This window comes from Callospermophilus lateralis, chromosome 8 (assembly GCF_048772815.1).
Source record: "Callospermophilus lateralis isolate mCalLat2 chromosome 8, mCalLat2.hap1, whole genome shotgun sequence".
NCBI classification, from domain to species: domain Eukaryota; kingdom Metazoa; phylum Chordata; class Mammalia; order Rodentia; family Sciuridae; genus Callospermophilus; species Callospermophilus lateralis.
The window spans coordinates 661,448-676,802 of NC_135312.1; the positions used below are offsets into that span (position 1 = coordinate 661,448).

A 15,355-nucleotide genomic window follows, 5' to 3' on the forward strand; every position below is an offset into this window, starting at 1 on the left:
CTCTGTGATGTTTTTGCAGAGGCTGCACAGGGACGCTGTGAGCTTGTAGCACTGACAGCACCAGGGCAGCAACAGGGCAGGCCCAGGGTGGGCCCACTGCACAGGGCCAGACATGAGGTGACCCTGGGGCCCCAGACACAGCTGCCTACAGACCCCCCCGTGAGCAGCAAGCCCTGTAATGACAGGCATGGCCCACAAGGGACAAGGTCCCCAGGGCCACCCACTCACATGTGACACAGCAGCCCAAGCAACTGGACCTTGCCTTCCTTGAGGACAGAAGCCAGGCCCCACCTGGCCCACCTGCTGCAGCACAGCCAGCAGGCTGAGACTCCGCCCTGGAGGCAGAAGGCTGCCCTGAGCCACAAGCAGTGACTGTCCGAGCAACCTGGCTGGCTTTCCTTGCAGTTTCTCAGCAAACTGCAAACAGACCAAATCACCGGAGCACTGTGGGAGCTCCACCAGGCTCTGCTGCCTCCTCCTGCTGACCACGCCTGGGGACCGCTGGTCTTGCTACCAGCCAGGGCCTCACCTGGTCTGGTCTCATGGCACTTTGTGGCCACTTCTGACGGGGCCTGGTTGTCCTGGGATAGCACTCACAGCTCTCTACGACCTGGGACACCCAGCCCCAGAAGCTGCAGCCTGCAGCTGTTCCATGGCTTTGTCATGGCCCCACAGTGACCGGGGGGCCTGGAGTTCAGCCCCTGAGCCCCTGCTGCAGGTGGCAGCCAGGCCCAGGCAGTTGGAAGCTATCCTGGAGGCCCACAGAGGGCTCAGACCTGCCAGCAAGTGTCCCAGCAGTGGCCTGAGCCCACTGCAGCCCGCTGTGGGTGGGAAGGGTCCTGACATCCTCAGAGAAGCTCTGACCACGAGCCAGCGTGCAGACCTTCAGTTCTCAGGGAGCAGGAGACAACGCCCCAGTCAGCCTCCCTCCCTCTCCTCCATCTCAGATGCCAGCAGTGTCCCTTGCCGGCCATGTTGGCCTGTGCCCCTGACTCCAGATCAGAAGCAGAATCCAATAATCCAATGATGTTGGAGATTGTGACAGTCATCAGAAAATAAGTTTAATATGTACAGACGATCATCAGACAGGTTACAAAGAGGGGCGCGCACTGCAGACCTGGGCAGCAGAGCAGCGCCCATGCCGTCGCTCAGGCAACGGGCAGACACCAAATAAACCACAAACCGCGACATGTGGGAGGGCACAGGCAACACTGTTCCTCTGGGACAGAAAAGGAGAACAGAACACAGAACGGCTTTGGAATGCTTCTCTCCTGTGCCGGGAGCAGCCTCTGCTGGGGCTGGGGAGGCACACAGTGGGACGACCGCCTGGGCCGCCTCGCGCCTCCTGGTCAGGCCCATGCCCTGGGACTCCTTGGCGCTCCTGCAGCTGCCCCACGGGGGGCCTCAGAAGAGGGGCCGGGAACCCTGGTTCTCAAACTCGGACCAGGCGTCATTGAGCTCCATGAAGATCATCTTGGCATGCTGCTCATACGGCTGCCCTGTGGCCTGTGGGGGTGCAGGTGAAAGCCGCTGCCCACTACCTGCTGCCCTGCCAGCACCCCCCATAGGACGCACTCCTCACACTCACCTTGTCAGGGTGCACAACCAGCACTGCACGGCGGTACTGCTTCTTCACCTGCGCTGGGGTCACCAGGTCGGCCATGCTCACAGGTGTCCAGCGGCTCTCCCCGTCCCACAGCACTGTGTGTAGCGTGGATAGCAGCGCACGGATGTTCCTCTCTTTGCCTTCAATCCAGTCCAGGAGCTGCAGAAGAGAGCAGCCTCAGCCTCTGGAGGCCTGCTGCGCTGGGGACAGGCTGGGGGGCTGCCTACGAGGCGGGCAGCTCTTGGGAAGCCCACCAGATCCTGCAGGTGTGGCTGGCCCTTCCCGCTCACCCGTCCTGGGGCAGGGAGGCGTGCAGGACACACCTGGAGACTGCTGGGTGGGGTGCTCAGGCTGCACTGACCTGGGCTCAGAGGCAGCATGGCCAGAGTTGAGTGACCCATCTCAGCAGGACATTCATGAGGACACGAACTCTTGTCCCCCTGCAGAGCCTCCCCCAGCCCATCCCAGGCCCAGGTCTCGGGGCCCACTGGGGACCAAGGAGGTCTCTTGTGTCCTGTCAGATGTTCCCCAAGACCACAGCCACACTTGGATCCTGCAGAGCTGACCACCACCCAGACCTACATATAAGAATGTATCTTGGATCCACAGTGGGACACCCTGGTAACTAGGCCTCACTGCATCCCTGTCACCCCAAGGAGAGCACCCCAGGTCAGGGTCAAAGCCCCAACCGAATCTGCCCTCCCCACGGTGAGTCAGACAAAGGCCCTACAGACCCAGACCCTAGCATGTCCAGGATTTGAGGAGCCCCAAGTGACGCCATTGTCCCTTACTGCCCACCCAACTTCCTAGAGCAGCACCAAGACCCGGGTGTCAACAGTAATGGCCAGCTGAATTCCAGGGCCAGGCCCGCTGGTCCCGGCAGGGCACTGCCTGGACCCATGGGCACCTACCTTCAACTTGAGTGGGTCCGCATCTCGAACGAGGTCCTGTTTCCTCATCTCTGCCATGGTTTTTGGCCCCTTCCTGTCGGACTTGGAGGAGAAGCCCTGATTAGACAGCAGATCTTCAAAGTCGTTCTCTGAGACCTTGGGCTTCTGGGCTGGAAGGAAGAGGGGGCTTTTGAAGACACTGGTCCATTCTGTCCCTCACCCACTTCTACTTGCTTCCCAGGGGGGACCTTGGTCCTGCTGCCTCGGCAGAAAAGAACTATGGACCCAGAAGCCCTCTGTCAAAAGCAGTCCAGAAGCTTGTGCTGGGAAGGAAGGCCACCAGGGAGTGTGAAAAATCAGCAGCGGTCACGATGGGACAGCTCCTCCCCTGCTGGGGCACCACGGCCAGCAGCTGGAGGGGAACAGGTTCCACCTCAGTCACCCTGAGAAGATACCTGACCCACACCCACATGGGCACAGGACTTACCAAAGCTGGGAGCGCGGACGCCCCTCTCCTCTCGGCCTCCAATCACACTGAAATTAGTGGCGTAGGGGGGTCTTGACTGCGTACAGGCTTTGGGGGGTGGCTTGGCCTGTGGAGGCCACGAGGTGCCCTGGGCTGGTGGCCGGTTCATCTGCCAGGAGCTGCCTTTGGGAGAAGGGGCCAACTTCGGAGTAAAGCCACCGGGAGGGAAGCCAGCAGGAGGCCCTGGGGAGAGAGCAGGTGCTCGCCAGGCTACAGCAGGCAGCGGCCCCCAGGCCAGGCCACCCGCTCACCAGGGCCTCCCGCCAGCTCCCCAGGGCCTCCCCAGGGCGGGGACAGGCAGCATGTTCTCATCAACCAGCGCCCCCACCTTGCAGAGCTGGGGCTTCAATGAGCTCACCGACACCAGGGAAGCCATGAAGCTCCTGTCGCCGGGAGAGGCCCGGGCACCTGCAATGGACGTCCCCAGGCCAGAGGCCACGGGACGTCAGGACACATGTGGCTCCGCCACAGTTGCCCCTGAAGGATGTTCTAGAAATAGGTCTGGGTGTGGACAGTGGGGGAATCATGGTGTCCTCCCACAGAGCCCAGGCTGGCTGTTGCCAGGGGTGCTTCTTTGGTCCTGGAGCTCAGTGGCTGCACCCTCCCTCCTGGGCGTCTGAGGTGGGTGTCCTTCAGGAGGGTGGTGCTGGTGTCTCGGCCACGCCGGTGCTGCGCCCGCTACCTACCAGAGTGATCCTGCTTTGCTTTCACTGTTCTAAACGTCTCCCTCAACCTGCCACTGGTCGTTCCCCCGCGGACGAGGGCTGTCCATGAGCACCACCGCAGAGACCAAGCTCCTCCTTGCGCCCCAGGCTGCGCGCTTCCACACTGTGCGCCTGTCTGTGCTCTTCAGTCAACTGGTGGAAGGCCCGAGGAAGCCTGTGCGTGTCCGGAGGCCTGGGCTCCAGCCCATCTGCGGGGCTGCTCACCGTGTGGGTCCACCTCTGAGAGCCAGGTCTCCCGATCACTCCCATTACCGTGTCCAACGTGCTGGTTCATCTGCCTTCCAAGTGAATGCGGCGACAGCACGTCCATCTACAAAGTCCCTTCTGGGTTCTGGGAGCTCTGCTGCTCCTGAAGGCTGCTGGACGTGGGCTGGGCCTGTGTGGATCCCACCTGCCGCCCTGGCCTCTGGCTTCTACGCTGCTCCTGTGGTTTTGGCTCCAGGTTCTGTGTGAGCTTCTTGGGTTTACACCTCCACGGCGCTGTTAAGTGGCCATGAAGGTGCTGCTGCTTGTGTCTCTGCTGGTTGATAACACGAGGTCTCTGTGCTCTCTTCACCCTGTGCCTCTGTGAACAAGTGGATCTAGACTCCTGGGTGTCTCCTGTACACGTGACGATGGCCCTTCCTGGAGGCCCAATGTCCACTGTTTCTCCTGAGTGTGAGTCCCAGTCCCCCTTGCCCACCAAGGACAGGCACTGGCAGTCCTCCTGGGCCAGCATGGAGAGCTGCGACGAGGTCCTGGCTGGCCGTTCCCTGAGGCTGAGTGCTGAGCCAGCTTCATCCCTCACATGTCCTGTGCGCTGCAGGCGGCCACTCCCCAAGTGTGCGAATGCCGCCAGCTCAGGTCTTGCCTGCCGAGGGTCTGTGCAGAGCCAGCGGGGAGTGACCCAGCTTGTCCCAGAGACCGTGGCGCCTTCTGTGTTCCCCGGAGCCCACTTTCCACACCTCCTCACACTGGTGTCCTGGCTTTGAGGACTGGAGCCTCCAGGGCTGCGTGCCCAGAACTCTAGACCACCAGCACTGTGCTCATCCTCAGGGTCTTGGCAGGTCAAACCACAGCTCCTGGGGGACTCTTGACAGTGCCCTCTGTGTGCCTGCTGGGGCTCGGCCCTCCTCAAGGTGGTGGCTCTACTGCTCTGCCCTGAGGCGCGGCCTCAGGGTCCCCATGCTGCTTTGCTCCTGGGGCTCCTGCCATCCTGCTACAGCCATACCCCACCTGCTTTCCATGGCGCTCTGTGACTGCCATCCCTGTCCTGCCAGAGGCCATGGCTACGTGAGAGGCTCTGTGCTCCGTAGCCCCTGCCAGGGACAGAGGAGTGGGCATGCCCAGCCCAGCCATGACCAGGGATATCCAGGCTCCTTGAAGGTGTCTCAGCTCTAACCCCTCAGGGCTGCTGCTTTCTGAGGGCAAGTGAGGAGAGGTCCCAGGGGCCACCCCCAGCAAGCTGACAGTCAGCTCTGTCCAGAGCAGGTGCTGCCCTAGAAGTGCTGTCCTCCCCGGGCATGAGGCCCGGCAGCATCAGGATCTGGTGCTCTCCAAGGGTACCACCCCACAGTCCCACCTGCACTCACACAGGGCACCCAGGCCACACAGGAAGCAAAGACACAGGCAGTGGCCACTGGGGACCTCAGGCCAGCATGACCTGACGTGGACACCAGGAACTCAGGGTGAGTTCGTGGAACTAGGTGATAACACGCACCCTCCCCAGAGCAGAGGAGCAGCGAGACGGGTGGGACACGGCAGAGAAGCCCAGGAGACCAGCACTGCGCATAGGAAGAGAAGAGAGCTGGGGAGGGGACAGGACCTGCGGCCAGTGGTGGAGACGCAGAGCAGGTTGCGTTACCAGTCACCGGCACCCCTAGGAGGTTCCCACCTGGAACGCCACGGGCCCCTCAGACGAGGGACAAGAGGGAAATGTCCCCGCCCCTCTCTCAGAACCTAAGGAGACCAGCCCTAGGTAGCAGTTGCAGGGACCCAAGGGAGACCTGTCCCAGAAGCTGAGCCCAATATGGGTGTCAGGCTGGGGATGAGGCACGGGGCATGGGCTGGGCCTGAGGCAGGCGTGAGGCTTCAGGTGGGAGGTGCACAGCGCTGCAGCTGAGGGCCAGGCATCAGCTGACCCCACATGGGCTGGGAGGCGATGGAGTCCCAGGGTCCTGGGTTCAGAGCACACACATGGGCAGATGGGCCTGAACCTCCTTCAGGCACACACAGCCTGCAACACACATTACCTTGGAGGCTGGAGCTGAGGTCGCCTAGGTCAGCGAAGGGGTCCAGGCTCTGAGATTTGGTTTGGCTGGGCTGCGGGCCAGGTGGGGTCGGCTGACCTCCTGGAGAGAAAAGGGGGCCTGGAGAGAGCAGCGGCCTTAGGCAGTGGCCAGCTGAAGCACACACCTGTCCGGTCCTGTTCCTCCCTCCCCGTATTGCAGGCCCACTCTAGGCTCAGGCTGCGCCTAAGCCTCAGACACTGGGAGGAGGGTGCATAGGGCATAGCCAAGACGCAAACACACATGTTCACACAGCTGCCTCCACTGCTCATGCTGTTCCTTCCAGAGAATAACAAGTTCAAAGCTAGCCTCTGCTAAGTTACATGAGGGAGAACACCTCAGAATTCACTCCCAAGGACCGGGAAGGAATGTTCACAGTGTTCTGATTTTGTATCAGTACCACTTGCTAGAATCCAGCTATATGTGAAATATTCCTTACACTGTATGTAATACTGCATATAATATAGAATATCCTCATACCACAAACTTGAGAACACCTTAAGTACAAAATCATGAGCTAAACAATTATATACACCCCCTTGATGAAATAGTATGCATTCCAAATGGCAGCTATTTTTAAATAAAGAGCTCTGAATCAACAAAAGATTAATTCCCTATGAGGAAAGAAACAAAGAACAGGAAATAACCCTCAGGGAAATACAAACAGTCAAAAACACAAATTAAGACTTGACATCATCCCTAAGAGACAAACTAAACAGCACTGTAGATGGCCTATTAAATGGTGAAGCATCTTAAAGGTTATCCAACTCTGGTGAGAAACCAAGGACAGGAATTGCATCTCGGCAATTAGGATAATAAATGAGCGCCCAGAGTGAACACACCGGTGACCCTGTGAACTGAAGGTGCTGGCCCAGAGTGTGTCAGCACGGTGGATCTGTGCTGCCTGAGGACAGACCCTCACCAGCCTGACCAACCCAGGTAATCCCTAGCCCTACAGGGCAAGTGACATTGGATGAGATACACACAGCAGGTGGCCTCAACCAGTCCTCCAGGGTACAGAGGAGACACAAGATGGGATGCAGGAAATGTAAAGCTGCAGAACCAGAACCAAGTGGGCAGACAACAGCACACAGGTGTGGATTGTGTTCCAAAGCACATGCATCCCAGAAAAGGCAGGACCAGCGGGCAGGCGCCCAGCAGGGGTAGCCTGGGGCTGAGCAGGCAGAGCACAGCCTGCAGGCACAGCAGACCCTTCCTGTCCCCGAGGCCAGATGGGTGCCTTGGAGCCCAGGCCAGGTGGCCTTACCTTCTGCGACTGATATGGGGACTGGCGTGGGCACAGCAGCCTCGGCCCAGGCGTCCCATCCCCCCAGCAGATCGGGGTGGCTGGAGGAGGCTGTCACCTTGCTGGACTCTGCGGGCAGACCCCCTAGAGACAGGACAGCGTGGCTAGTGTGTCTGCCTTGTCTCCTGGGCAGCGAGTGGGAGGCAAGCCTGGTCTAGCACTCCATGTGGCGGCACACCCTGGGGCACGAGAGCTAAGATGGCCACCCTCTTCCCACTGGGTGGGGAGGATGCATCACATGTCCATTGATGGCTAAAACTGACCAGCAGAGTGAGAGGAGCAGGAGATAGCCAAGGGGACCAAGCCAGCAGGCAGCAGCACATTACCAGTCTGCAACCAGCTGCAGAGCCCCAAACCCACCTTCCACCTCTCCAAAGCCCACTCGGCCCGCAGTGGCCACCACCTGGAAGACGGGGTCCACGGCCATACGCAGCCCCCCTGATGGGTCCACAGCCAGTCCTCTATCCCGCCCAGCCCCACATCTACCAGAGCCCCAGGCAGCAGGCCCCCAAGCTGCCCACAGCAGGCAGTGGCCACGTTACTCCTGCTCAGGGAGAAGGGCATTCTTCCGCCTCAGCTCTGCTGGCCTCTCCTGCTACCACCAGCACCTGACCTCCACACAGACACCCTGGCTTCCAATACTCCATCTGCCTCTTCCTGGCCCTCCTGGTCCCTGAATCTCTATCCTACCTCCTGCACCCTCACCCCATGAAAGCACCAGGCAGAGTGGCCACTCTGGCTCACAGCAGTGGTCGTGGGGCCAGAGGTATCCTGCTGAAAGGCCTATGGGCAGCAGCAAGGACAAGGCCCAGAGCCTGCCCCAGGTCTTAGGGGAAAGCTCAGGCAGAATCAGAAGGAACCAACTCATCCTGACCCCGTAGGTCCTGCCAGACCCCCAAGCAGCCCCAGACCGTGGGAAAGGCACCAAGAAGTAGGGCCCCTTCCCAGCATCCCAGATCTGGAGGTCCCAAGGTTCCCTCAGCCCTCAGCTTCCAAGGGCAAGCTGGCTCACCCAAGCGCAGGAAGGTTGCATTACAGGACGGGGGCGGGGCGCTATGGGTGGCAGGGAAGACAGGTGAGGCAGCTGCTGCTGTGGAGTCGGAGCCGAGGAGCTCGCCAAGCAGGTCAGGCGCGATGCAGGGCTGCGTGCTGGAGTCTGCTGGTGGCCGGAGTGGGTCGAATGGGTCTGCTGAGGAGACAGGCTTTTTCTGGGGACCACCATGGCTCTTTTTTCAGACCTTCCCACTCTATAGGGAGGTGGCCTTCGCCACGCAAACTGGGCCCACCCAACTGCTTTCCCTGGATGCATGGCCCCCACGGCCCCCAGCTCAGGACGGTCACCCTGGGGATACAGCTACTCCCATGAGGGCAGAGCTGGTGGGGACAGCCGCCCTGCAGCCAGGAGTAGCTTCTCCCGAGTGCAGTTCTGTCCCAGGTCTCCAGACAAAGGGAAGCTCCCACTCCGCGCAGGAGGCTGGGCCTCATTCATTCACGTGACATGCGTACCAGGGCTAGGGGGCCCTCCTGGCAGGGTGTTCTGCGTGCTCCGGGGTGGGGTTGGGCTGGCCAGGAGCAGGTCGTCCGGGGGCCCCTCTGGAGTGCCATTGGGCGCTCCAAGAAGGCGGCTGAGCAGGTCTGCATTGCTGGAGGGGGCCTGCGAGGTGGGCACTGGCCCTGGGTCCACCTCTGAGTGCAGCCCCAGGAGGTCTACACCCTCCTCCTGTGGCAGGGGCTCCTGTGGTGCCACTGAGGAGCCCACTTGCAGTGTCAAGTCCCCCTGGTCAGTCCCTGCAGCGAGGCCAGGCGTGTCTTCACCAGGGAAGGTCTGCTGCTCTTCATCCGAGGCTTCGCTCCCCTCTCCATCTGCAACTGGGGCAGACGGACTCTCCTTGGGAGAGGAATTTTCCACACCAGTTTCTGCTTCTTTCTCCTCTGTGAAAAGAAGACAGACCATGGGCCAGTGGACTCCCAGGCTGCTGTAGTCAGAAGAGGCTTCACAGAACCCCAGCTGTGGCCCATACAGCCCGCAGTCAGCAGCAGGGTCTCCATGCCCACTCTGGTGCATGGGACAGATAGGGAACACATCCCAAGGTTTGGCAGTAGGTGAGGCTGGCACCCAGCACCACACAGCCTCCAGGGGAAGCAACATGGCTAGAGGTCAGGCCTTGCCTCCAACTTCAGTAGGTCCTCTTCCTGCTGCCTCTCCAGCGCCACTGGCTCCCCTGCAGGGTGGACTCTGAGAGCCAGTCTAGCGGGGGACACCTCTGGGGGCGACAGTGTCACTGGGTGGCAGAGATGTTCCCTAGGATGTCAGGAAGGGTCACTGGGGGGTGAGAAATCAAGGAATGGGTCTGGGAGCTCGGTGTGGGCTTGGGCAATAAGGGGCACAGGCACCCGTGTTAAGGATGGGAACCCCTGTGACTCAGGGTCCTGCTGAGGCCTCCTCCTATGCGCTGGGCTTCCCTGGGCAGGGGCCACTATCAGGCAGACCCACATTTTAAGCTTTGTGGACACTATGCTTCTTTTAAATAGAGAAACTGTTCTCAGCTTGTGAGCCATTTAAAACAGGCCAGCTGGTGGTGTCTGCAGCCCTCCAGAGGCAGCCATGGCTCTGCCCCTGGTCAGTCCCCTCGGGACGTGCCAGCGCACCTGACCCAGCATGTGATCACTTGCAGGATGGTGCACCCCTGTGGGTGATGGAGCCTCACTGCCACAAAAGCCATGGTGACCAGTGAGCCCTGGGCACTTGCTGGACCCCATGAGGAAGGAGGGCCAGGCTGCGCCTACCCTGCCAGTCCAGCGTGTGGAGGAAGTGGCTGGCGTCAGTGCTGCTGCTCTGTGGAGAGTCCGACTCTGAGGGCTCAGCCTCTGGAGACCCCACCTCAGCCTCGTACTGAGCCGTGGAACCCGGCTGCCTGGGGAGCTCCGGCTTCCCTGCCAGGAGAGCATGGCGTCAGGCCTGCAAAGCCAGGACCACGGGCCAGCCAGGGCAGCAGCAGCAGGGGTAGCTGCAGGCGCCAGCAGACCCATTCACGCTGCAGCACACCACGCACCACACACGCCTGCACACATGCACACGGCATCACATGCAGACCCCTCAGGGAGGGTTCTCTGTCCTGGAGGAGAAAGCGCAGAGCACACACGCCAAGGCCAAGGCCAGGGGGAGCCTGCCAAGAGCCGCACGGCACGTCCTACCTGCCGGGCACTTTTGTACTACTTTTGGGGAACTGCTCTGAAATAAGATGAGATACCCCGCTGAGCAAGGGCTTCCAAAAACCATGGTCCCAGCCTCCAGGTCACATTTAACAGGGTCGTGTCCAGACACACACAAACTATGTTGGCTAGGGGGCACAAACTTGAGCCTGGAGGAGAGTCCTCCTGGTGGGCCCCATGCGACCCTGAAAGCAGACTACAGGGCTCTGTGCAGAGCGGTACCACCTCACTCTGGGGAGCCTAGCCAAGACCAGGCTCCCTGGAGGGTCCAGACTGGAGCTCTGCAGTGGTGGCCAGGTAAGTGGTGCAGTGTGGGAACCCAGGACAAGGCCTTGGGATCCCTCCCTGGTGCACAGCCAAGCCCTCATCCAACACCCAAAGTCGGCATTTTGCCACCCCTGCAGCCATGCAGTGCACGGCCTGGGCACAGTGCAGGCTGGCGTAGGGCATGGCCTCTGCAGGCCTCTCCTGGACTCTGGGAGCACAATGGGAGCTGGAGTGCCATGTTCTGCCCATGGGGTCTTACCAAACTTAGACAGAATGTCCTGCTGCTCCTCCCGGCTGGAGAACAGGATCTTGGGGTTCAGCCCCCTCATGCTGGTGCTGTCCCATGGTGGGGCCACCCGGCTCGGCCTGTCCTTGGGCTCCACCTCAACGTCCAGGCTCACCTGGAACAGGTCTGGGTACTTCTCTTGGATGTCACATGCGTCCAGGTCGTACCTAGTTGCCAACGTACACCAGTGAGGACGGCCTGGGAAATCCTGCTTGGCCAGTCCATGGTGGGACACATAACTCCTGCAGGCAAGGGCTGGTGCATCCCAGGATCACCACCCGGGCTCCCAAGACGGGGCAACGGTTTCCCATTTGCTGCTGCCAGAGAGGGCCGGACCCAGTGTTTCCTGAGTCTGTGTGCTCGAAACTGACTGAAGCTTACAGGACAACTAGACAGCGCAGTGAGCCCTGCACCTAGGAAAGTGCACTCCCTCAGGCAGGCCCTCCATGGTGGCTCCCCGCACCCACAAGGGACTCCGTGTAGCCCTGCCCTCATCCCCCAACCGTACACGTTCTGCAGACACTCACAGGGTTCAGATCAAGGGCTCTGGGTTTGTCAATGCACTTCTTAAAAATCATGCCATCTACCCTGGCAAACACTCCCAACTACTCTCAGAAGGCTGAAAACCAAGACCTCTGGGGCCCAACTGCCAGGGATCACAGATGCAATCTGCTGTGGGGCCTGGCGGAGGCAGAGGGACAGGCAGGGAGGAGAAGTGGACAGATAGATACTAGAGGGATAGATAGTCCCCAGATACTAGAGGGATAGCTGCTCGGTGGCAGAGTGCCCTGCAGGCAAACGGACTGTCCTAACCCGGTGGCTCTACACTGCTCCAGGGAGCTCTCCTTGACTCCAGGGCTACACGGATACATGCCACTCTTCAGCTGCATGCCATCTGCCACCCAATGTCTCCACATAGTCGTTCTTAAGTTTCACACGTAAAATCCCCAAGAAACTAAAACAGAGACACAAAGAAGTGACAGCTAATCCTGGAAGACCCAGGCAACAATGGGGCTGCTTGCCCTTGGGCCGCCATCACCAAGGCTGCCGAGGAAGGCCAGGTAACAGAGGTTGGGTGGCAGAACGAGGGCTGATTTACTTTTACTTATACTCAAACCAGCAAGCAAGCATGGCCACCATGCACAGCCAGGTGCATCCTCCTGCCCAGGACAGTCACCTTGTGCTCGGGAGAGTGCAGGACAGAGTGGGCAGGCTCTGTGGCACAGGCTTCCTTCTACCCCGAGTCCTCCAGAATGGGTGACGTGCCCAGCCAAGGAGCACAGCTAGCACAGAGCCGGCGGCCACAGTGAGGGCAGGCTAGAACCTGCCATTAGAAGGTGGGAAGGCCACACAGCTCCCAGGACAGATGGTGGGCAGCTCCAGCATGGCTTGGCCCAATCGCCCTGGCCCCACTGGCCCTAGAGACGCTCAGCTCACCCCAGGGAGGTGAGGGAACAATGAGGGTCTGTGAGCAGGGTGGGAGCAGCAGGGCCAGGGGCCCTGGATGACAAGTCACTGCCCACAAGCCTGGGGGTCAGGCCAGGCCTTGTCATCTCCAACAGGGCACCGAGGGGACCCCAACACCTTGCTGATGTTGAAAAATGTTGAATGTTTCATCATGGCAGTGTGGCACACTGAAGCCCACCTGAATCCTCACTTGGTCAGGGCCATCAGAACCTCCATGGGTGCAGGCACAGAGCCCCCAGGCTCATCTGACTGCGCTGGACGGCAACACCACTCTCCCCTCTACCTGTCCACACACCAACCAGCCTGACACCTCCCTGCTGGTGCAGTAACACCAGCACCCAGGGTGCCCACGGCAGAGCCACGTGCCTGCATGGCTGGCATGTTCTGCGTGTGTCACAGAACCAGGTGCCGGAAATGGGACCCCAGCTGCAAGGACTGGGAGGTGGGGTCTCAGGGTGATGGAGCTGCAGGCTCTCCCCCATGTGCAGTGGTCACTCCCCTTGGTACCCAGGAGCAGGTGCCCCTCCAACCACCTCTCCTGCCTCTGGTGGCCTCAGCCCTGCCCAGATTGGCCCTGGTGGCCAGAGGGCCCCCATGCTCTCACTTACATTCCCACCCACTAATGGCTGTGAACAGCTCTCCACAGGATCACTGCCCCTCCAGGGCCCTCATCGGGAAGCACCTGCCAGCCCCACCCACCCTAATGAAGTACCCTGGATGTGCCCTCTGACGTGGGCACTGCAGACACCTCCCATTACTGTTGTCTGTAAGCTCCAGTGGTGTCTACTTGTGAAAACGTTCTGAGCTTCAGTGGGCACCAACGTGGTCTGTACGGGTCTGCCCACCCTGCTGTTCTGAAGTTGTCACTGGGTGCTCAGGTGCAGGAGGGCACTCTCCTGCTACTGACTGGCCCTCACAGCTCGCCTGCTACTGACTCCCAGGGTGCTATTCAGCCCCCTTCCTATGGGCACGAACTGCAGGGCTTCCTGGCACTCCACTGCAGCTTGGATGGGTTTCTTGGTATGGGCTCTTCAAGGGGCCCAGCCTGTGGGGGCCACCTGCCTGGGGAGGACGGGGGCTCTCCAGGCCCCTAGCTGGCCACCCATGCTCTCCACCTGCCATGACTCTGCCTCCTCACCTTGCAGGTCTAACTTGCATCAGCCCCTTTCTTGTTGTGCCCTTTTCTCCTGTCAACTCTTGGTGCTCACTAAGGGGTCCCTTGACTCTCCAGTCTGAAGACAGCACAAGCTGCCTGCCTCCAGGGCTCCAATGCCAGCTGCCTGCAAGCCACTGCTACCCTGAGAGCCACCAGGAGTGCTCAGTGTCTCTTGTCCCTGTGTCTTCACCTCTCTGGTGCTGTGACCAGGAGATGGCCTCCCCCAGCTGTTATGTCCTGCTGTACAAGGTCTCCCGAGCCCCCCCTCCTCTGCTGTCCTTCGGTCCTGGATCCACACCTTCATGATTCAGGCCTAGTGAAACTCCCGTTCCTGTCTCCTCTCACACAGTCTTGGTCTGTTTTCTGTTGCTCTCACTGCAACAGAATGACTGGCACAGAATGAAGTTTATTCTGTTTCCTCACCGTCCCAGAAGCTGGGGAGCTTAAGGGTGGTGGGGACACTGGGAAGGCCCCAAGAAGTAGAGGACCTGTAGTCCCGAAGCAGCACCAGCTTTGCCTGGAGAGAGCCGCTCTGCCCTCACGAGACCATTCCAACGCTAGGCCCTGCCCTTCCGGCCTCTTTCAACCCACCCCCTCAACCCCTCAGGAGGGGGCCAAGTTCTGGGGGTGCCGGGGAAGTTGTCGGACCACAGGAGTGCTGACTGTGGTTCTTAGGTCCTGCTTGCCGACTCGTGCGTCTGAATCACCCAGGTCTGCTTCCCTCCTGGTCAAGAGTTTCTCGGTCTATGGAAAGACTTCTGCAAGCAGGCCATGGTAGCTGAAGAACTACAGCACTCCAGAGAGCAGGAAGCATGAGGCACTGCTGCAAGACGCAGAGCTGCCCAGAGCCAGGGGCAGGGAGCACGGCAGGCCCCTGCCAGCAAGAGTGCCTGTGGTGCGGAGCCCGTTGGCCAGACCCACATACCACATCTCCAAGTGCCCATGGAGTCTGTGCTTTCTATCTAAATGCAGAGTGACGCCCGCCACCTGGCCCCCTGTGTCAAGAGCATGGTGGCCTGTGAGTGTTGCCTGAAAGCAGCCTGCACCTTCCACCACCTGTCCCTTGGCTCAGCACCCTGCAGAGGACTGTGCACAGAGCAGGTGCTCAACACAGGTGACCAATGCCCACTCACCTGGCCACACATCCAGCTGCAAATGGTCACGTTTTAACAGAAATGCACAGAGCCAGTCCCTAGGCAGCTGGCACAAAGCAGAAGCCACCGGCCCCAGAGCTCAGGAGCAGGACATGCTGTGGTGCCAGGACACCCCTCATAGCACCACACCTGTCAATCTTCTCTGGGCAGACCACTGGGTGGGTGCTTAACCAACAGCTCTGGGTCCAGCCCGCCTCCCGAGAAGCAGCGCAGCCTGACACCAACATACTTTGCAAATTTCACGGTGGTGGCGTTTCGAGGCACGAAGCCGGTGTGGAACTGAATCTGGAACATCTTCATGGAGGCCATCTGCAAGAAGGTGAAAGCAGCTGAGGGTGCAGTCCGGCCTTGGGGCAGACCACATGTCCTCGCAGCCAGTGATGGGCGTGGGGAAAGAGGTTGTGTGTGGCCAGGCCCGGATGGCCCCAGGGCCATGCCACAGGCCCAGTGTGAAGCACGCAGCCCAGCACCCAGGGAAACCCGACCTGGGAG

At 60.3% G+C, this 15,355-nt stretch overlaps 1 protein-coding gene across 7 annotated transcripts in view; it reads right to left on the reverse strand.

Moving 5' to 3' along the window:
• Window positions 1-1,036: 1,036 nt before the first annotated feature.
• The window catches only part of Gak (cyclin G associated kinase), a 46,826-nt gene continuing 32,507 nt past the window's right edge, over window positions 1,037-15,355 (reverse strand). For 3 of the 7 annotated variants that reach the window (XM_076865279.2, XM_076865280.2, XM_076865277.2), the window contains exons 18-28: window positions 15,093-15,172; window positions 11,060-11,253; window positions 10,108-10,254; window positions 8,827-9,252; window positions 8,333-8,509; window positions 7,282-7,404; window positions 5,979-6,095; window positions 2,984-3,205; window positions 2,518-2,666; window positions 1,589-1,765; window positions 1,037-1,506 (exon numbers count right to left, since the gene is read on the reverse strand). In XM_076865279.2, the coding sequence (XP_076721394.2) occupies window positions 1,405-1,506; window positions 1,589-1,765; window positions 2,518-2,666; window positions 2,984-3,205; window positions 5,979-6,095; window positions 7,282-7,404; window positions 8,333-8,509; window positions 8,827-9,252; window positions 10,108-10,254; window positions 11,060-11,253; window positions 15,093-15,172 (1,914 nt within the window). In that variant the 3' untranslated portion in view covers window positions 1,037-1,404. The remainder of the gene's footprint in view (window positions 1,507-1,588; window positions 1,766-2,517; window positions 2,667-2,983; window positions 3,206-5,978; window positions 6,096-7,281; window positions 7,405-8,332; window positions 8,510-8,826; window positions 9,253-10,107; window positions 10,255-11,059; window positions 11,254-15,092; window positions 15,173-15,355) is intronic. The other 4 variants (XM_076865278.2, XM_076865281.2, XM_076865284.2 and 1 more) reach the window with 4 other exon arrangements.